Raw genomic sequence first — 24,097 nt, forward strand, 5'->3', positions numbered from 1 at the left:
GGAACGGACAGTTAGCCTTATACATCCAATATATAAGATAGGAGATAATAAGGAATGTCAAAAATTATGGGCCAAATAGATAGATGGCGTGGAAGACGACCTGAAAACTATGAATGTAAGACAATGGAGAAGAAAGACACAAGGAAGGTCCACAAATCCAGGGTTATGATGCCAAAAAAGAAGAAAAAGAAGAAGAACTTTTTGACACACTAATATCATTCAAAAATCGGAATATTAAAATTTAAAGAGATTAAAACAGCAAGGTCAAAATAAGATGAAAAACATAAGCAAAGTAAATAATACGAATTGCGTCAAAGAAATAATAAAAAGCCCTAAAAATAACGAAAGATCAGCAGAAAGTAGTATCTCAACTGAGATTTTTAAGGAAAGCGGCGAAAGAGTGAAAGAAAGAATATTCCGCTTGACATTAGCAGTTTGGCAAAAGGAAGGAATGACGAAACAATGGAATATTATTATATCTATAAAATGGAGACAAAATGGAGTGCGAAATCTATAATATTCTCGTTTTCATGATCATTTTTCAGTGCGTCACAAATTATAGAAAAAAAGGTAAGTCCGTGATAATACACATTTATGACATTTATTCTAACATGATATTTTAGTTAAATCTGACAGTTGTCAAATTTTATTTTCAATTTGGGATAAAAACAAATCAATTGTGTCTATTGCATTTATAAAATGGTATTTTCTTTGATTTGTATAGTCTTATAAATTGTACAGATTATATTGATAATATTATTATTTTGAAGTATATTCAAATGGGAAATAAGCCACAATTTTACCTAAAAATGATTTTATTAACGTTTCGACTTGGGCGTCGAATAAAATAAAATCATTTTTAGGTAAAATTGTGGCTTATTTCCCATTTGAATATACTTGATTATAAAAATGCCACAAGAAAATAGCTTCAGAACAACATTATTATTTTATTTAATAAATAATTCTTTTTTGATTATGGCGCCATCTATCGACAACTAGGATAATCACCGAACTAGAATAATTACCAAAGTAATCACCGACGTGCCTTTTTTTCTGTCACATACAATTTAATTAGTGTTGCCCAAAATCGGTCTTGGTCTTGCAGTCTTGGTCTTGTTCTTGCGTTTTAGCAAGACCAAGACCAAGACCAAGACCGCCTTATTTTAGCAAGACCAAGACCAAGACTGACCGTGCAAGACTTGAGCAAGAACAAGACCAAGCCTGCGAGACTCTTGCGTCTTGCAGTTTGAGTGTCGTTTTATGGAATAATACAGGGTGTAACAAAAATACAGGTCATAAATTTAATTACATATTTTGGGATCAAAAATAGTTCGATTGAACCTAACTTACCTTAGTACAAATGTGCACATAAAAAAAGTTACAGCCTTTTGAAGTTACAAAATGAAAATCGATTTTTTCCAATATATTGAAAACTATTGGAGATTTTTTATTGAAAATGAACATGTGGCATTGTTAAAGCAGTAGTATCTTAAGAAAAAATTATAGTGAAATTTAGACACCCGATAAAAATTTTATGGGGGTTTGGTTCCTTTAAACCCTTCCCAAACTTTTGTGTACGTTTCAATTTGATTATATTATTGTAGTACCATTAGTTAAACACAATGCTTTAAAAACTTCTTTGCCTCTTGGTACTTTTTCGAAAAGTCAGTATTTGTCGAAATATTTTGCATATTACTTGTCAAATTACACATTTGTATATGGCCACATATATGTTATGTTCATCTGTGATATGGTTAAGTGCGATTATGGAGACTTGATAATAATAGGAAAATTTATTTACGATTTACATATTTAGGTATATTTTAAACCATATTAAAAAAGAAGTCACATCTCGATACAATGTGCCTTATCGAAAAAATACACAGAAGCAAAAACGTTTTAAAAACACTGTGTTTAACTAATGGTATCGCAGTAATAGTTTAATTGGAACGTACACAACCATTTGGGAGGTTTAAAGGAACAAAACCCCCATAAAATCTGTACGTAAACATATTAGAAAAGAAGCCGCAACTCGATAAAAACTGCCTTGTCGAAAAAATACTAAGAACCAAAAAAGTTTTAAAAATATTGAATTTAACTAATAGTATCACAATAATAATTTAATTGGAACGTACACAAAAGTTTGGGTGGGTTTAAGGGAATAAAACCCCCATAACATTTTTATGGGGTGCACAAATTTCACTATAATTTTTCTTTAAGATATTCCTGCCATAAAAATGACACATGTCCATTTTCAATAAAAAATCTCTAATAGTTTTCGATATATTGGAAAAAATCGATTTTCATTTTGTAACTTCAAAGGGCTGTAACTTTTTTATATGCATATTTGTACTAAGGTAAGTTAGGTTCATTAGAACTATTTTTGGTCCTAGAATAGGTGATTTAATTTATGACCTGTATTTTTGTTACACCCTGTATATTAGTTCGGGTATATGCTTAGAGACTATGAGATACAAAAAAATATGTAACAAAAATGGATTTATCCGCATTATGAACAATACGATGAACATACATACCGAATTAAAAATATGAACACTTATTTATTGGATACGTACTCAGAGGTCATAATAAATTATTATACAATGTAAAAATAAAATATTTCATTCTTTTCTAATATCAGACGACGCCTTCGCTCCGAAATTAATTACAATTGAGCAATTGTCTAGATTTTGAGAATAGCAACCTTTCATAAAATAATCTTCTTGTGTTGTGTGTATAACAATATCGCATTGAAACTTTTAAAGAAGTATGTCGCCTATAAGGTGATAAAAATATAATACGAATACCATATTCACTGTTACGGACTCAATTGTTTTTCCTTATCCATATCGTAAAGACTAAACATCCTACTTTTTGCAGGGTGTGCAATTAGATATTAGATCAATCGGCCCAACAAAATTTTTTGCTGAAAACGCACTAGATAAGATAATGCCTGGCTACCATGTATAGTCCATTGGCGCACGGTAAAATGATAACAAACCTTCAAATTTCAAAAAAAGAGATACTTATTATTATATAAAAAGAGATATTGGCCGATGTGTGATTTTGCCATTGTTTTTTTTTTATTGTTAATGAAGAACTTATGAGAGGATGGGTGATCGGGCTGCATTAAAAACTAAAAAACAATGTTTTTTAAAATGAAATAAACAAATTACTTATCGACAACTGATAAATAAAGTTTAAACTTCAGTTTAGGCACTTCGAGATTTCGAAAATAATATTTTTTTTCACCTACCTCTACCGAAAGTATACTTTTCCGGACCTGATTGTAGGGAGCAAAGTTGTACTTTTCCTCCCTAGGGAGGAAAAGTAAAAGTAACGTCATATGTCATTCCTGAAATATAACTTATTGACGCCCTGTATAATATCTATTTTCTATTACGTAAGTATCTATACATTTTAACATTTATATATAAAACACTCTGTATTTTGCAGAATGGTAAAAAACAGTAAATTGTTATTTTGATTTAACAATGTTTACATTAATAATTTGACTTATATTTGACAGTTGAGAGTTATATTGTATCTACTTGTTCGATTTAGTTCTAATAAATTTTGTTGGTTAGTTACATAAAATAAATTAAGTAAAAATGAAAAAATGACTTGTTATTTGAGGAAGGTGGGAAAACCATATGTATAACATGGGAGTAAAGTGCCTTTTCCACCCTTGGATGATTACTGCCCTCCGCTACGCATCGGGCAGTAAACTTCATTCTCGGGAGCAAAAGTAGCACTTTCCTCCCTTGTTATACAAATAGCTATTACTTGTGATTTTGAGTAATCTCGAAAGTTTATAACTCGGAAACGAATAACTTTAGACAAAAACTACAAAAGACCTTTTTTTGTTCCATATAATTCAAAGAACCTAAAATAAGTCTGCCAGGGCTGAAACAATTGATTGTTATAATTTGTTTAATTTTTTTTAAATAAATATAGAAATAACTAATATATAAATTACGGCATTTCGGTATATAGGAAATATTACATGAAAATTAATTAGTAGTTATTATGGTTCAAAATGCAAAAATATACTATATATAAAAATATATATTCTATTCGAAATACTAAAGTTCATTATATTTTCAAAAAAAACGCAAGATCTGGTAACAATCTGTAATTACCACTATAATATCGGCCGCATTAGAAGACCTTTATTCACCAAATTCTATAAAAATCGTTCAAGTCGTTTCCGAGATATTTGAGGGGTTCCATACATAAATCTCACTCTGTATAAATGTTATATAATTAAACTGCTTTGTATTAATTCTTGTTAAAAAAAAGTCAATCTTAAAATTTTCAACTAATAGCAAACAAAAATTTTCAACTAATAATAGTGTCAAAGCTATTGCGTACTGTGCTGTAATTTAATTTGTATTTTTTTTATTTTTTATTTGAATAAATGGCAAATTGTAGAACTCTTCTATTCCATTTCATTTCATATACCTAATGTGAGAGTCCATCAATCCCTTTCTAGACAGATAATGTTCTTTAAAATACAGTCTAGATAAGTTTGTCATTTGTTTGATTTTTTGTGTTTTCATCATGTTTTAGCACATGTCAGGTTATTAAATGCAAACGTTTATTAAGAAAGAGACTGACTCCCGTGGGACACGGTAGATAGCCCAGTTAGTTAGAGTATAGGCAAGGATAGTTTAGATCGTGGGTTCAAACCCACCTAATGTGAGTTGTTTATTAATAAATAGCAATATGCTAGTGGGTAACTGCGAGACTTGCAAGACTCTGGCTGCAAGAGCAAGACCAAGACCAAGACTGGGAGTGCAATACCAAGACCAAGACCAAGACCAGGTGTACTGGTGCAAGACCAAGACCAAGACTGTCCAAGTCTCGTCTTGGTCTTGCATTTGGGCAACACTAAATTTAATGCGTTAGAGAAAAATCGAAAAACTGTTATGCACTAAAAAATGGTCATGAAAAAGACGAGATATATCATTATTAGACTTAGGCAAATATGCAAATAAAAAGGTATGAAATATGCGCATAAATATGCAGTATTTTACCCAAAAATATGCAAGTATATCCAGAAAATATGCATGTAATACAAAAATATTTACAACATTTTTTAATTTACAAAAATATCTAAAATATCTTCACATGTTGTATTAATTAACATGTGTATCTATTTTATAAACTAAGCTTATGTAATTAAATATTTAAAAATTTTAACAAATAAATGATATTATTACGAATTGTGGTAACAGTAAAATTATCAAATTCCGTTTTTTTTTTCTAAAAGAAACATAAATATGGCTTCTATCTGACTGAGTACATAGAAAAACTTCTTTCGACATCAACCGATCTAACTGGGGCATTTTTCAAATTCACCATAATAGTTGACTCTAAATTAAGTGGTTCGGAAAATATCCAAGCTACTACTTGACTCACTTCAGAAAAAACCTGGTAACCACTGTTTTTTTCATGGTTGCTGGAAAATGTTTGAAAAGTTTTCTTTCCAATATGTATTACTTTTAACGTTTTGACACAATTATTCAAATTTTTTTATTAAAAATGTACTGTCTAACAATGATAATTTGAAGGAATCCAATTGGGTAATAGTTTTCTGAACGAAACTATAGTTTGATTTTATGAATGACACTGAACACAGGTGTTCACGGCTTATTTTACAACAAAAGTGAAAAGGACCCTTTAAACTAAAAATTTTTACCTAGTGATATAAACTGGCAGATTTTGGAACCAATCAAGTACAAAACGTGACAAGATTATGTATAAGCCGCTATCTTTTATTAGTTCCGATACCAAAAATTTGAATACCAAGATATTATAAAACAAAATTAAATATTGAGACTTGCAAGCTATTTTTTACACGAATATAAAAATAATATATACAACCAAAATTTTAAAGTATATGCACTTTATGCACATTTATATAAAAATATGCAGAATTAAATTTTTTTGCATATTTTATGCATAATATGCAAAATATGCAATTTGCATATTTGCCTAAGTCTAATCATTATTTGAAGTAGTCTATAAAATACTTACAAAAAATATTAGGATAAGATTAATGAAATATGATTACAAACATCAGCATCAGACATGAAAACAGATGGACTAAAGACATCATAGGGGAGTGCAATTAGAACGAAAAGATACAATGTTTCGGAAAAAATCAAACAAGGTTATATTTTTCTAAAACTTTTTTTGTTAGTTTATAAATATGTTAAAGTAAAAAGTTCTACTCACAAATTTCGCCGCTAATTGTTTATTAATTGTTTAAACAATAACAATTGTTTTGTATAAATAATGTTAAGAATTTGGGTGAATTCAACATTTTATTTTGATAAAAAATGTTTTTATTTTAGTTTTGATTATGCTGAACGGGAATCTGACATTACAATTTGCAAATTCAAAATAGCGGATTCAAAATGGCGGATTTTTTCCTAAAAATCCTTAAAAAGTAGTTGTAAAATCCGAATTTTTTTATAAAACGTGTTTGTTTGCATATATGTGGATATTTTTGAGAGGTTGCTGAACCTGAATCAAATTTTGATAATTTAAATTATAAACTGGCAGATCCAAAATGGCGAATAACTTAAAAAATAGTTGTAAAATCATAATTTCTTTACAAAATATATTTATTTCTACATATATTTATTTTTGAGTGCTTTGATAAACCTAACTTAAATGTTAACATTATAAACTATAAAATGGCGGATCCAAAATGCGAATTTTCTAAAAAGAACATAAAAAAGAACATTTTTCTAAAACATTTATTGTCTTTATTTTTAACAGGTTGTTGAAACTGAATTAAAGATTAAAAATTTAAATTTCAAAATGCCGGATCGAAAATGGCGGATATTTAAATGAAAAACAAGTAGAATCCAATCAAGCAAATATGGAATTTCATTCTTAAAAAAAAGATAAACAAAAATTTTCACAATAATAATAAAAATTAAAATGTATTAGAAAGAATATTAAAAAAAAAAACAAATTTTCGATTAGAAGGATATAATTACATATTGGAACATAGTTTTTAATTCCAAACAACTTTTCTTTATAAAAATTTTCGATATTGTGAAATATAAAGGTACTTTACTCTTGAGTGAAATTCATATTTTTGAAGTTATACTTCTTTACCGGCGATAGAGGGTGATTTTTTTATATGTTAAAACCTATCAGCCCGGCGCATGCGCATTATAACTTTGTTCTGATTGGATGTTCAAATGACATGTCAAAAATTATCCGATATGGCAGCTGTGGTTTGGAGGTAAAGGTAAAGGTAAACAAATGTATAATATATTAGTTTTATTGTTGTGAGGACAGAAACAAAAAAGTTTATAATATTGTCGTGACTTTTAAATAGTTTTTAAAAGCAACAAGTACGTAATAATTGTTAATGTATCATGTGTATAAACCTACCTATTTGATCTGCCAAAATACATAGTATGTAATACTTTTATTTATATAATTTGATTACCATCAAAATTTCTATCAATATTCACCTAATATATTGTTTTTTACTCTATGTTTTGTTGTATTTTTTCAATTCTAAATCATTTCAATTCAAAATTAAAATAATTTGATCAATTTTCAAAATATCAAAATATCACAAGTTTAATCCGTTTAGTTAGTCGATCTTCGTAAATAATGACACATAGTGTCCGTGGCTAAGCGGAGAAGGCAAATGAATTCCAATACCAACCGCTCTTATCAGCGTTGGTTCGAGTCCCAATAGAAACTTTCTTTTTTGTTTTTTTTAATACATTTTATGATTGTAAGTATATTTATTATATAATTGTATTTGCAGAAAATACGTATTTAGTTAAAAAAATTTTCGACAATTAATGTTCAGACATCATTTGTGGCTTGTTTAATGTGTTTGTGTGTGTTTTATTCTTTTATTATTTTAATTTTTGGCACTGTTCTAATAAAAATGTTTGAGAAGTAGTAAGTATAAATTAGTTTAATATAATATTTAAACAAAATATAAATAAAAAGTATATTAATTTCGTTTAAATCATATAATAGAAGTATAACTTCTTACGTGCGTACTTCAAAGTACACACACATTCTTTTTTTGACATACCTCGTACAAAATTCACAAAATTTGATATTTGATGGTTGCATCTTATGTTATATACGATGCAGAGTATTTTATAAAGAATAACTTTTTTTCGTAAAACTGATATTAAAAAAGTTATGAATAGGTTCCAAGTTACGCAGACATACTGTATAAGAGCTAAAAAAATTTTTTTGTTGAACATTTATTATTGCTAAAGCTTATTGTTAAATGTATTTTGGGTAAGTTTTACAGAAAAAAGTTTTGATCACTCTGTATATACATTTTTTCAGCTGGTAATTTTCGGTTTTTGTATTACATTTTTGTTATCTTTCTTAGTTTTCTCAAAAATAAATTGTTTATTTCATTTTTAAACTAAAATAATTCAGTGTTTTTTAAAGATTACATCCCAGGCTTTAAAAAATAGCCAAAAAATTGTATTAGATTTATTCAAACTTGAGTAATACCGTCTTAAAATGGTGGGAATTCTGTAAAACTACGAAGTTTTCAAAAATTACATTTTTTGAGACATCGTATTATTTTAATTAAATTTTTGAGATTTTTTTTGAATAAAACATCGTTTAGTAAGATGATTGAGAGTTAAGTTGTGCAAATTTGAGAGTTTTATAAGTAAAATTGTATTAGTTACACATTTTTAAATCATTTTTAAACAAAATTCATGTAAGGCTCACTTTCCGCTCACACCGTACTTATGTCCATACATTTTATTTCTTTTTATTACAACCATAAGATCGCTTATTTCATCTTATTTCATGTCCAATTTGTAAAATTTCTTTTGATCCATTAGTTAAAGAATTACATTAATAAAACTCAACCGTGCACTTCTTCCAACGCTAGTTTACAGTGCGCCAATGTGTGTGAGAAGGGTGACTTTAGCGTTATAAATAAAAAATTATAAAAGATACAGATTTAATTTTAGAAAAATCTTTATATAAGGTTTTTTTTGTAAAATTTTCTGAATTTTTCAATGGCCAAGTCAGTTTTTTTCTAAAAATTATATTTTCGGAGTTATTTAAAAAAACATCTAACTTCGCTGTTCATTTGTTTAATAAAAAATGAAGCACCCACTTCTCGAGTAGAACTTTTTGATATGTTGTTTATTAAAGATTTATTAATGAAACTATAAAAAGTTCTATCTTGTTTGATTTTTTCCGAAGTGAAAATCTAAATGCACTCCCCTATCAAGCGAATGGCTGGCCACGAATGGATGCACAAAACAGCAAGCAGATATGAATGGACACACCTAAGGAATGCTTACATCTGACGAAGGATCGAATAGCTGTTGATGATGATAAATGGAAAACCAATAATGGGAAACCAATATGGGAAACATATAAGCACAAAGAGCTAGACGGCTTGGTCACCTCATACAAATGCCAGAGAATCGAAATTTTAAAACAATACTGTAGAAGGGAAAACTGAGGAAAAAAAGTGAATTTTTCTTACCTGTTACTCGGTGATATGTAAAGTTCTTCGGATATGCAGACTTGCTAGTTTTGTTTTTTGCTTTCTCCACTAAATTTTGACTTTGAGTTTCGTTTAATTTCGTATAAGAACTATTTACAAATTTTACATTATTGTCACTTTCGTCAAAATTTGGCCAAGGCAACTCTTCCTCCACTTTCTTCTTAATTTTAAGGGTCCCATTATATTTACTGGTAACATTGTGTTTCTCCGTTGACAGAGTTGGTCTAAAGGTAGTTATTTCCAAATTGTTCGTAATGATATCCGATGAGCTCGATAGATTCTGAACATGTTCGACTACATTTCTTGAAGCCTTCAGATCTTGATCTATGGTCTCTAAAAAAATTAATTAAATCATTAATACAATGTGCATAATCAAAATAATAAATAACATGGGGGTGTTATGCAACAACGGGTTAAATTCGCCCCCATGAGGTTTCGAGAAAATGGACAAAACAGATTGGTAAACTGTTGTAGTTGTTTGGTACAAAGATTTTAAAGCGAAATTTTGGGATTAAAAGAAAATTAAATCCGATCTCTCACTACCTTCATTAAAAAATATAAGTAGGTTTTAAGAAAATATGACACTACACTAATAGCAGCAAATGACCAAGAAATGTTTGATCACCTGCGAAGATTTAAGCACGAAAGCAATAAAGTTGATCTGGAAATCAATAAAGCTAAGACAAAAATAATGGTGGTCGACAGATTCAACACTATTCAACTGACTAACATGTTACTGGAATACCAGATAGTAAACACCTTTGTCTATCTCGGGTTTAGTATAACTGACGATGGTAACTGTGAAGCAGAAGTTCTGAAACGTATTGGTATGGCAAAAAATGCGATGAGTCGCCTAACTAAAGTTTGGAAAGACAGATCTATCTTTCAAAATATCAAGATATGACTGGTGAATGGCCTTGTATTCTCAATATTTCTATACTTGGACTCTTCGCGCCGCGAGAGCCAAAAAATTGATGCCTTTAAGATGTGGTGCTGAAGAGGAACGCTGCGCATACCTTGGACAGCTCATATGACTAACATTTCTATTCTAAACCAACTCTGAATTAAAAAAGGCTGTCCACAATATGTCTGCAACGATTTCTGCAATTCTTCGGTTACGTGGTCCGCAGAGGTGACGATAGTTTGGAGAGATTGGAGAAGATCAAGTCCGACCAAATTAAGAATTAATTGGAAACTCATTCTGCGAAGCTCTTAGAGCAGCTGAAGATAGAGATAAATGGAAAAAATTGTTAGGAATATTGGAAGAAATCACGATCCTCAGTAATGGGAAAACGACAAGAGAGAGGGAGGTTTTAGGGGACATAAAAACTAAAATTCTGAAATAACTTACGTTTTCTATCAGTTAACTTTGAATAATCAAATATTCAATTATTAGTGACACTCAATATGGGTTCCGCAATGGTACGGGTACCAGAGAGGCATTATTCTCCTTCAACGTGCTGACATAGAGATGTTTGGAAGTCAACCGTCCTCTTTACGTCTGTTTTATAGACTACAATAAAGCGTTCGATAAAGTAAAACATAATCGACTAATGGAAATTTTGAAAACTAAAAACCTAGATGAAAGAGATTTAAGAATAATAACACACCTCTACTACAATCAGCAAGCAATAGTAAGTATTGGAAAAGAAACATCTGAAGAAATGAAAATAAAGAGAGGAGTCAGGCAAGGCTGCATACTATAACCTCTATTATTTAACGCTTATTCTGAAGAGGTAATGCGAGACACTCTGGAAGATGAAACAGTCGGCATAAGAGTAAATGGAGTCTTAGTTAACAACATCAGAAATGCAGATGATACAGTAATAATAGCGGATAGTTTAGAAGACCTGCAAAAACTCATCAAGGTGTAGTAAGGTGTAGTAGGGCGTACGGACTCTCTCACAATATCAAAAAGACGAACTTCATGACAATTAGTAAAAACAACCATAATGATAACCAAATCTTGATAGTAGAGGACCAGCAGATTGAAAGAGTAAAATAGTACACTTACCTAGGAACACTTATAATAAAAAATAATGACTACACTGCAGAAATCAAAGTCAGAATCGAAAAAGCACGTTCTAATTTTATGAAAATGAAAAAGGTCCTATGTAGCAAAGATTTAACATTAGCTCTTAAAGTACGCCTAACAACATTTTACGTATACAGTGTACTCTACTATGGAGTGGAATCATGGACGTTAAATGTAGAGACAATGAGACGACTTAACGCCTTTGGAATGTGGACCTATGTCCTATAGAAGGATTATGAGGGTTTCCTGGGTAGATATAGTTACGAACAACGAAGTAAGTACTGAGAATAATAGGTAAAGAAAAGGAAGTTGAACTTGCAATTCAGAAGTACGGCATCCTGCGACTCATAATGCAAGAAAAAATAGATGACAGAAGAAGCATCGGAAGAGGACGAATTTCATGGCTGAAGAACGTGAGAGAATTGTGTGGATGCAGCTCAAAACAGCTATTTAGAGCTACTGCCTCAAAATTACAATAGCTATGATCATTGCCAACCTCCGTAGCGGAAGAATACCTGAATACACCTGAAGAAGAATAAAATATTGATTTGTAAGTGCAAAGCTAGACTTACAACCTTTGTGTCAGATATTAATAAAAGGAATAATTTACAGATCATACATCTTGGCAATATTAAGATCAGGATTAAAAATTGTTGAAGTAATCTCATTTCTACAATCATGTAAGATATATTTTGGGAAACAATTGATTCCTATTTCTCAGCTTTCCTTCTCACGGTTTGGTAGGTTTCTCCTGCTTCGAAAAAAAATCACTACACTCGTGCTTCTTAGATATTGCGTATCACCTTCAACTTTTCCGCTCCACCAGTAGTTCTATGACATTTGCAAATATCGTTGTTAAGCTTTAAACTTTCGTTACAAAATCACTACACTCGTGCTTCTTAGATATTGCATATCACCATCAACTTTTCCGCTCCACCAGTAGTTCTACGATCATTTGCAAATAACGTTGTTAGGCTTTAAACTTTCGTTACAAAAAAAAATTGACAGAAAGAAGAAGAGGCGAAAGCCTAAATAAGGTTTCATATCGTTCTGGATTCGATACGCATATTCGTGATATTAAGACATCCCGCCAGCCTATTTGCTTTTTGTATTTGATTTCTCACTACTTTGTCCAGGTCTCCGTAGCTTAACAATGTAATTCCAAGGCATTTTATTTCCATTACTTGTTCAAAACTGATACCATCGATTTCTATTTTACATCTGATTGGTTCTTTACTGATTACTGTTGTTTTAGTCTTCTGAGATGAAATTGCCATACTGAATTCTTTTACTTTTATGTTAAATTTCTGGAATAATCTTTGCAGGTTATCTTCATCTAGGACTATAAATATTGCGTTGTCTGCGTAACAGAGTAACTTTACTTCTTTGTTTCCCATTCTGTCTCCTCTTCCTTTGTTGACGCTTCTTATTAATTCATCCATGATTAAATTGAAGAGCATACGAGTCATTTAGTCTCTCTGTTTTATTCCGCTGCATATGTCTAAAGGTTCTGTAAGTTGTGCATCTATTCTGACTTCCGTCTTGTTGTTTTAGTAGATGTTTTCAATGATTTTTATGATATCTGGGGGACTTCTCTATTATACAGGAAATGGACTATATCTTCGAGTCTCACTCTGTCAAATGCTTTCTTTAAGTCAATCAAACATAGAAATGCTGCTATATTATACTCCAATGATATCTCAATAATTTGCTTTATGACGAATATCGCATCTGTACACGATCTTTTAGTACGAAAAGCCCGTTGTTCATCTGGGAAATTTATCATCTGATGCATTAGTTCTTGTAGACCTGTTATTTAGTTGTAAGTTTTAGGGTAGTATTTAACAAGTTTATACTTACGCCAGTCAATGGGAGCAAGAATAGGATATTACCTCCAAATTCTATCCTACTGCATGGATTTTAATGAAATTTTGGGAATAGCATCTACTTATCTCCTAATTCAAAGTCTACCCTATGCCGATGTGTGCTTTTATCTTGGGGGTGGTTCCCACACCTTCTCAGGGGTAGAAAATGTTTTGATAAGATAACCACGGAATTCGCTAAAGAACCTAATTCTAAGCAAAAACTGTTCTATATTTTTTTTTTGAAAACTCAATACTTTTTGAGTTATTCGTGGTTGAAAATTGGCCATTTTCATTGAAACATAACACCTTTTTGAACGGTTTTTTCCAATACTTTAAAAAATATGCATCTAACTAAAAAAAAGAATGTGTGTGTACTTTGTACGCACGTAAGAAGATATTCTTCTATTATATATAGTCCTGTCGCCAAGGGGGGTACAACGGCCTCCTGTATTCAGATGGACTTACCCAAGTTTTTTTTATGTATTGTGACCTGTAGAACACGAATTTTTTGGGTAACAGTTGATCCGGATGTCGATAAGATTGTTATAAACCAAGAAGTTGAGGAATCACATAACAGCGATTTCTCACAAAACAAAACATTTTTTTGTATTTTTTGGGCCATTCTAACCAAAAAATGTTCCTACAAATTTTTTCGTAGGATGCATAGTTTTCGAGATAAACGCGGTTGAACTTTCAAAAAATCGAAAAATTGGAATTTTTGAACCCGAAAAACTTTTGATTAAAAAATAAAATAGCAATTCTGCTTACCGCATTTGAAAGTTCAAGTCAAATTATATCGGTTTTAATTATTTGTATTGCTAAAAATGTATTATTTTATTGTTAAAACAAAGCTATAAACACCTAGTGCTTGAGTGATGTTTCAATGATTTCTCATTTAAAATCGAACGAGTACGTAGAGGAGATAAAAGTGCAAGCGGGGCTATTTCTAAGTAGCATGCATTAAAACGCATGTATTAGGCACGGGAAACAGTATGTGTTTATAGCTTTTTTAACAATCAAAAAATAAATTTTTAGTAATGCAAATATTCAAAACAGATATAATTTGACTTAAACTTTTAAAGGCGTTAAGCACAATTGCTATTTTATTTTTTATTCAAACGTTATTCGGGTTCAAAAATTGCAATTTTTTGATTTTTTGAAAGTTCAACCGCGTTTATCTCGAAAACTATGCATCCTACGAAAAAACTTTTAGGAACATTTTTTGGTTAGAATGACTCAAAAAATACAAAAAAATGTTTTGTTTTGCGAGAAATCGCTGTTATGTAATTCCTCAACTTCTTTGTTTATAACAATCTTATCGACATCCGGATCAACTGTTACCCAAAAAATTCGTGTTCTACGGGTCAAAATACATAAAAAAAACTTGGGTAAGTCCATCTGAATTAAGAAGGCCGTTGTACCCCCCCTGGCGACAGGACTAATAGGTAGTTTAAACGAAGTAAATATACTTAACAGGTTATTTGTATTTTATTTAAAAATTAAACTAACTTTCTTATCTACCACTTTCAAATTTTTTTTATTAAAACAACCAAAAATAAAAAAAAAAAATGAATCGCCCAGGATTCGAAACCGCGTCCGTCCAATCTCGGAGCTAACGCCCTACCAACTACTCCAGCGAGGTCCTTGTAATTGACATGTAAGTTTCGGATATAATTACACAACACGGCGACAAATAGTGTAAAAATGTTATGCCTACATAATATTTTATTATTTTACTACAGAGAAACACAAATCCAAAAACACAAGAATTATACTAAATAATACATTTACTAAAAACACTAATATACTCTTTTAATGACTTATTTGCAAGGTTACAGATACATACATACCTATTTTGAAAGATTAGCAACGAACTACATACTGTCTGTGTGCGCAGGCGCGCAGATTTATGTACAATTTTACCCTCAATCGAATCGCGCCTAAAGAAGAATATCTTGAAAAACTGTATAAAACATTTTTGTAGGTTATAAAAAAACAAAGACACGCTTGCCTTCATAAATCTTCTAGTTATAATACAAATAGAGATATGGTAGGTGAAAAGAGATTATTTTTTTGCTACATGATCAAATTGAAATTCAACTTGAAATAACAGAGAAACGGTCGATTTTATGTGTATAATGCTACCAATACCTTTTGTAGTGCTTGAAAAGACATTTAAAATGAGCAATATTAAAGGTAAATTACAGTCAAACTAAGCGAAATGACAAACTTGCGAACAAAATTGATAACTAACGTATTTTAAGAAAAAATAAGAAGTAATTTTAACCCCCAACCACCAGAATTTAAATGCATCATTTTCCGTCTACAGTACCTTTTATTATAGTGTTATTTCTATGTTTAAAAGTTGGACGAGTTTAAAATGAATGGTTTTTGAAAAAAATAAGATCAAATCATAGAGAACATTTTTAAATTTTCTTAAAAATCTTCTTTTTCTCCATGTAACTGAAAAATGATAACAGATACAATAATGAAAACCTAAAACGAAATTTTTATCTAAAAAACTCTACATTTTTGTGTTATATCTTTTTTCGTATCTCTTATCATTTTCGAGTTACATGGAGAAAAAAGAAGATTTTTAAGAAAACTTAAAAATGCGCTCTATACTTTTATTTTATTTTTTTCAAAAACCATTCACTTTAGTCCAGTCCAACTTTTTGAACATAGAAATAGCACTATAATAAAAAGTATTTTAGAAGGAAAACGATGTATTTAAATTCTGATGGATGAGAGGTTAAATATACTTCTCATTTCTTCTTAAATTACATTAGTCATCAATTTTTTTGCAGCATATTTCACTTAGTTTGAATGTAATCGACATTTAATACTGCTCATTTTACAGCCCTTTTCAAGCACTACAACAGTTATTAGTACCATTATACACCTAGAATCAACCGTTTCTGTTATTTCAAGTTGAATACACCGATTTGAGCATGTACCAAAAAACAAACTCTCCTCACCTACCATATCCCTTTTTGTATTATAACTAGAAGATTTTTGAAGGAATGAATCTCTTTGTTTTTGTTTATAAGCTACAAAAATATTTCATATAATTTTTTGTTAGATGCATAGTTTTTAAGTTATTCGCAAAAATCCGTCCGAAAGGGTATCATTTTTCAATGAAAATGGCCAATTTTCAACCACGAATAACTCAAAAAGTATGGAGTTTTCCAAAAAATAATTATGGAACAGTTTTTGCTTAGAATTAGATTCTCTAGCCTCTTCCGTAGCTATTTTATCCAAAAAGTTTTCACCCCCAAAAAGGGGTGAAAACCACCCCAAGAGAAAAGCGCACATCGGCATAGAGTAGACTTTGTTTCTTGAGCTATTCCCTACTTAATATGAAAATATAAAGTAAATCGATGTTGTAGGATGGAATTCGGAGCCAAATATCCTTATTGACTGCCCTAACTTACCTCTGTAGTTTTCTGGCTGCTCTTTATCTCCATTTTTGAATAGTAGAATTAGTTCGCATGTTCTGCATTCTTCCGGTATTTTATTGTGTTTTATGATTTTGTTAATAATGTTGTCAATTGTTCTGTCATTTCTACTCCACAGTATTTCAGTAATTCCTTTGTTATTCCGTCTTTAGATGCAGCTTTTCTCTTATTATTCGTCCGCTATAACTTTTCCCATGCGTCATGATTCATTTTCAGTGGTAATAACCCAAGGACATTGATAATTGTTCGAAAAAATTTTATAACAGATTTCGAAAGCTTGTTGCTTGGAAACAGACCGACGCCGTAGGCGGAGGTCTGTTGCCTGTTAGCAACAAGCTTGAGAAAGTTGTTAAAAATTTTTTGAGCATTTATCAATGTTCGAGGGTTATTCGGATAGAAAATTTTTTGCTGCTTATGAAAAAAAAATACAGAGCGGAAACAATTTATTTAAATGTGCAATTAACAATTCTTCCACCGTCCGATTTCCATCTAATTCATATTTTCTATCATTGTAAAAGTCCATAAACGCTTTCCATATAAATTTTTTACTGTAAACAGTATTCTTTGGTATATTTGATTCGATAATTTCATTAATATTCTCATCAGTATTACAACCAAATCGTGACATTTTGAAATATTGAATATTTGAAATGTCAAAATCGAAATGAAACGAAATGTAGGTATCCATAGCTACATGATTGAGTGAAAACAGTCCATGGGATCTGTTTTCAGTATAATGTGGGTTTTATTGGTTGTATTCAATCAGATGACCACAAATTAATTGATTTCATTGGATTTCTAATTGAGCAAAAAATTTTCAAACAAATTAAGTCAAAACAATAAGTGAAACGAACGTCGATGTTTATATACATTTTGATAGTGTATACTATATTATATACCCTATTCCACGAACATACGCCTTTTTTGGATTACTTCGACAACGAATATTTTACTGTGCAAAATAAGAAGAACGAAAGTAAATTGCAAATTACATTGTTGTTTATTGGAATAATTATTAGCGCCATTTACTTTCGTACTTCTTATGTTGCACAATAAAATATTCGTTGTCGAAGTAATCCAAAACAGGCGTATGTTCGTGGAATGGCCCATACACTACACACATCGGCGTGCGTTTAACTTTATGTTTTGACTTAATTTGTTTGAAAATGAATCGTGACGCATCGGAAAAGTTATAGGGGACGAACAATATTCAACTTTTCAAGTGTTTTTCGAATTTCCTGTGTACTCATATTAACGTCTTCATTTGTGGTAATTACTGGTGTTTCCGGTACTAGCAACATTTGTTCTTCATCTGCATAAAGCTTTTTTAGATAGTCAATCTATGTAAGTTTTTCTATGTGTTTTGGCTCTATTAGTTCCTTTACCTCGGTTCACACCATAAAAATCATGTTCCATTTCTTTCGAAAAACGTTCCCAGTGATTATTTTTTTTTATTCTTCTTATGAGTGAGTGAAGCATTTCAGTTATCATTTTCTTAACACTCTTATTTTTAAACTGTTTATGTAAGTTTAATCTCTCAGTACTGTCAAATACAATCTACTGTTCTGTATTCTGTATTAATTATTATTATGTTTATATTAGAGATGGTATGGTGTACCGTATCACTTTGTGCATCCTGTGATAACTCCGTCATGTAATAATAATTCTATTAAATACCCTCTCGTGTCTTATTATCAACAACACATACACAAACAGACATTAGGCTATACATACGATGCATCATATTGTATTAGCATTCACATGGCGCTTCCGTTTTCGTGTTCATATCACGGAAGGGTAAGAACACATACCATTGCCATATTATAGATGACCAGTCCTGTTTGACATCCATTTTGGATGAGACCGCTCAATTCCATAAACCGTATATTACGCTTAATTACATTTAGAGAATGCGGGTTTTATGAAAAACAGGGAAAGATCGATATGATTCTCAGAATTTTGTTTTTTCATGTCAAGTTCTTATTCGCCTTTATGTTTTATCGATTGAAGTAAAAAAATAGATATGTACCAGGTTGTTCAATAAGTTTTGCGGTTCGATAAGAAAAACACAATTTTATGACTTGAAATACACTTTAGTATTCGGTATAGTCTTTCTGAACATCAATACACTTCTCTCACAATAAAACACTGAAAACTTTTGTTTTCTATACTTCCACAAAATTTATTATTTACAACTATGTGACTACAGCTGTTTTATACAGCTCCGTCATATAAACTTTCAAAAAAACTGTCAGATATTATTACAGAATTCACTAAATTTTCAGCTAAATTCACCGTAAAAAATACACTAGAACTAGTTAATAAAATACAACATTTTCAATTGCCCAACAACCCCAGACTAATTTCATTTGACGTAAAAAATCTTTTTCCTAGTGTTCCTCCTGCAGAAACTTTTGTTTTAGTTAAAAATCTTTTAGACCTTAATAGTACAAATCCGATCACTGCATCTGAAATTTTACACCTCCTTGAAATTTGCATAAATCAAGACTATTTTGAATTCAATAATCAAATATACACAAACAACAGTGCAGGACTTATTATGGGTAATCCTCTAAGCCCATTACTATCAGATATATTTATGAACCAACTTGAAACAACAATTTCTAAACATCCCGTATTTAAACAGTTCTTATATTGGTGGAGATACGTGGATGATATACTAGTATGCTTTACAGGAACTAACAGACAACTTGACAAATTTCTATCATACATTAATTTACTTCATAGTAATATTGAGTTTCCAACAGAAACAGAACAGAATAATTCCATAAACTTTCTAGATGTAACTATTACCAGACTACACAACAAACATGAGTTCTCCGTATATCATAAACCTACCCATACTGACACAACTATACACAATTCATCATCCCATCCTACACAAAACAAATTATCAGCCCACCATAGCATGATACATAGACTGACAGAAATTCCCATGACAAAAAATAACTTCGAGATAGAACTAAACATCATTAAACAAATAGCAGTAAACAACGGCTCTAACGAACAAACAGTAAACAAAATTTTAAATCAAAAACTCCATAAGAAAGTCCTGAAATTAGTGTATCCATCACCACAGAAAGAACCCAGTACCTTCTGCTCTCTCACATAAACTGGCAAGATAACAACAAAAATAGCCATATATATAAAAAAGAAAGGAATAATACCAGCCTTCAGAACTTACAATAACTTAAGCAAATATATTAAGAACAATAAAAGCCGAAAGAGAAAGCAACTACAGAGTGGTGTGTACAAACTAACTTGTGGTAACTGTCCTAAAACCTACATCGGTCAAACTGGCAGAACTTTTGACAAACGGATAGCAGAATACAAAAGGGCTTTCAACAATAGAAAAACAGACACTTCTACATACGCACTTCACCTTCTAGATCATAATCATTCTTTCAATGAAGAGTTTCAAATTCTGCATATCCAAAATAAAGGCCTTAAGCTATCTTTTTTAGAATCTATGGAAATTAATAAACTGAAAAATACAGATATAATTCTGAATAACCAACTCGAGACAAACAGCTCCCCACTCCTCAACTTCTTCAGTTAGAGACTTAAAAAGGCAAACACATTGTAAATTATATCACTTGAGAAAGGCACTCTGCCGAAACAGCTGTAGTCACAGAGTTGTAAATAATAAATTTTGTGGAAGTATAGAAAACAAAAGTTTTCAGTGTTTTATTGTGAGATAAAATGAACTTCCATCAAGTTACGGTCGAATCCATCAATTATGAATACACTTGTTTCCATGGGATTTTAATTTATAAATTCTATCCCTCAGGGAGAATCAGGAAGGACTGCAAAATACTCTTCCACAGCTGTTATATACTCATCATTTGATGAAAAACCAAATCTGATTAATCTAAGAACTAAATCTGATTAATACTGTGGATGCTCCAACAATTCTAACTTTACTTCATGAATTTTAGCCATTTGTAAAATGCTCATATGACACTGTGCATTGTTCTGATGAAAAATGATTTTTTTCTTTTGCAAACTGGGTCTTTGTTACGATTTTTTTCCTTCAACTGGTTTGAAAGTTTACGATAATATCCAGAATTTATTATTTTGTCTGTTTGCAACTAATCCACAAAAAATCCTCTAACATCCCAAAAAGTAATGCTAAAAACATTTTAGGGCGATTTCTAGACACAAACTCATTTTGCAGCCGAAAAACCCGATTCTACCACTCTTTAACCTCTTGTTTTGATTCAGGATCATGGTGATAGACCAATTCTCATTCATTCTGATGAATCAACACACAAAATCTACTTTATCCTTTCGAAAACGCCCTAAATATTGCTGAGAAAGTCGCATTCGAATGTGTTTGTGTTCCGTTGTCAGCAAATTCGGCACCCATTGTGACCACAGCTTTTTAAACCAATACTTTGACCAAAATATTGCTTACACTGCCCAATATAATGCCTAGGGATTCTACTAAATCACCTTTAGTTCCAATACTATGGGTTGTGTTTTTTTCTACGATTTCTGGCGTTGTTGCTGTTTTTGCGCGTTCTTGACGTGGATCGTCTTCAAGGCTTGAACGACCAAGTTTAAATTCAGCAACTCATCTTTCTACTGTAATAATTGAAGGAGAAGAGTCCTTATATACTTTCAACATTCGTTCATAAATTTTCTTTGCTTTTAAACCTTCCAAAAATTAAAAATTCCATCAGTGGACGATACTTGATTATTTCCATTGTAAAAAATACTGTAACCCATCGATACTAAATGGCTTCTAAAAAAATAATGAATTGACAGATTGAAATAATACTTCACATATGTTCATATGAAGAGTGTACAATATAACAAAAAAAAATTAGGCTAGTAGCATCGCCCTCTCTTATCGAAACGCAAAACTTATTGAACAATCTAGTACCTATATTATGTACATAATAACATTCTTTAAATATATATAAACAAGGTAAGATATATTGGTATGTCTTGCTCGCAAAAAGGAAAAATAAGCAATGGCATATAAGGTGGAAGTGAATGGCCAAAATAAGAGTGAAGAAGTTATGGAGTTAATACTATCAGGCAACAAAACATACTGGAGATTCCATAGGCTAATTAAGAACAGGAGCTTATTCAGAAATACAAGACTGAAAATATGCAGAGTTGTAATCAGTCCAGTCGTTAAGTACGCAGCTGAGACAATGTGCCTCACAGAAAAAGATGAAGAAAAATTTAGAATATTCGAAAGGAAAATCCTCAGACGGATTATGGGTCCGATAAGAATGGACAACGGAGAAATGAGAAGAAGAATGAACCATGAACTAAGAGACATAATGAAGGGAGAAATTGTAGTTAGATTTATTAAAGCGTAGAAATTGAGATGGCTGGGACACATAGAGAGAAGAAAAAATGACTAACTGATTAAAAAGATCACCAGATGGAAACCAGAAACTGAAAGACCCAGAGAGAGATGGGAAGACCAGGTCATGAGAATCACCATCTCATCATATTAAAATTCTGAAAGTGAGAAACTGAAGGGAACTAAGCACATATCGAAATGAGTGGAAGAAAATTGAAACGAAAGACAAGGCATATAACAAACTTTGACAACACACAAGTGAAATGCGAAGTGATTCATCGCAATAAGCGAATCAGTCAACTGTAAAAGTAAGAGCGTCAAACATTCCATCCGGAATGAAAAGTCTTGAAGATGATATAGGATGGAAGGCAACCGCAAATGCATATTTCTGATTATTTGATCGTCATTAGTACGGTGCAGAGGCACCATGGTGCATGGTATTTGAAGAGGCTTATGCTCAGATGTGGACGTAAATGGCTAGACGAAGAAAAAGTATGGTGCAGCCAGAAAACGAGAACATTAACTTGGAAAATGATCAGTACAGTAGCAATGTGACCAATTTTTGACTATAGTATTCGAAGACCCTGATGGTTTCCAAGGCAATAACTAAAAATACTTACGGGGGAAGCTACCACAACCAGAGAAAAGGAACCCACAAGTTAGTGTTCTCCTTTTGTAAGTTATTTACACCTTACCTACTGATGACCAAACAGTCAGAAATACATATTTACAGTTGCCTGGCATCTTATATATCATTGCTTTTTTAAAACATAGTCGGTTTCGTTTGGATTCAATTTGTGTCTCTTACCATCCTCTGTCACGTGTTTCTAGGTCTACCCGTCATCAGAGAGTCTTGTAAGAAGACTGCACTGAACTGAATCAAAACGCACCGACTGACTGGTTGGTAGATATATTGAAATATTATACCAAAGTATACCTTTAGCGACATCTAACGAGAATAGATGAAGTTAGTGTCGATAATGATTAAAGTAAACTGTGAACCCAAGGCATAACCATGCCATCGGGCGATGCTAGGAATCTATTCGACTAATACAGTTTACCTATCTAAACCACTATCATTTTGTACTCTACAACGAGGTTAGAGTGAAAGAAAATAAACATGGACGGTTTCGTTTTTTTCTTCTTTTTGCGAGATATGCCAATACCTTTTACCTTGTTTACTAATCACTCCCATCATTAACCTTCACCACTTGTTTTAAATGGTTAATAGGTTCGGCATTCCTTTCCTCAGGTAGTTGTAGCTTACTCATGGACCTCATGGAGTCATAGAACTTAACTAAAGCATCGAGTCGTTACAAGAATCACATCCAGATTTAAAACAAAATACCATAATTATCAAAAAGATAATCGGATCTTTGGACGACGGATTGTTTTTATTTAAAAGTAAAACATACACTCCGAATACTTTATTAAAAAAACAGACCAGCTGCCGTAGGTTACACAATAAATTTTTTGAAAATTCAGACAACCGCAGCTTTAACTCTTACATTTATTAATTCTTTATGTATAAAAGTGTATCACATGTTCTTCAGGAATATATCTACAAAAAAATATACAACCAACCCCTAAAATACCTCATATTTAATTTATCACGAGTATTTTCTGAAAATCGAACTTTCACCCCATCTTCATGCATTTTTTATTAAAAATTTCGGTGCGTTCTGAAAACCTCCTTTGTATTTTACCTGCTCTACAAATTACTTTGAATTTGACATATTTGTAGTCTAAAGAAGAAGTATTTCTTATAGTAATCTATAAACATTATTCAAAAATACCTACATTCGGCCTTTTATATTATATTTTTAATTTGTATTATTACTGTCTCTA

General features: G+C 31.3%; 1 protein-coding gene across 1 annotated transcript in view; it reads right to left on the reverse strand.

Moving 5' to 3' along the window:
* The window catches only part of LOC114333350 (uncharacterized), a 941,557-nt gene that overhangs the window by 10,998 nt on the left and 906,462 nt on the right, over positions 1 to 24,097 (reverse strand). The window contains exon 7 of the mRNA XM_050643392.1: positions 9,527 to 9,880. Within this exon, the coding sequence (XP_050499349.1) occupies positions 9,527 to 9,880 (354 nt within the window). The remainder of the gene's footprint in view (positions 1 to 9,526; positions 9,881 to 24,097) is intronic.

The sequence above is a fragment of the Diabrotica virgifera genome, chromosome 2, assembly GCF_917563875.1.
Source record: "Diabrotica virgifera virgifera chromosome 2, PGI_DIABVI_V3a".
Lineage (NCBI taxonomy): Eukaryota > Metazoa > Arthropoda > Insecta > Coleoptera > Chrysomelidae > Diabrotica > Diabrotica virgifera.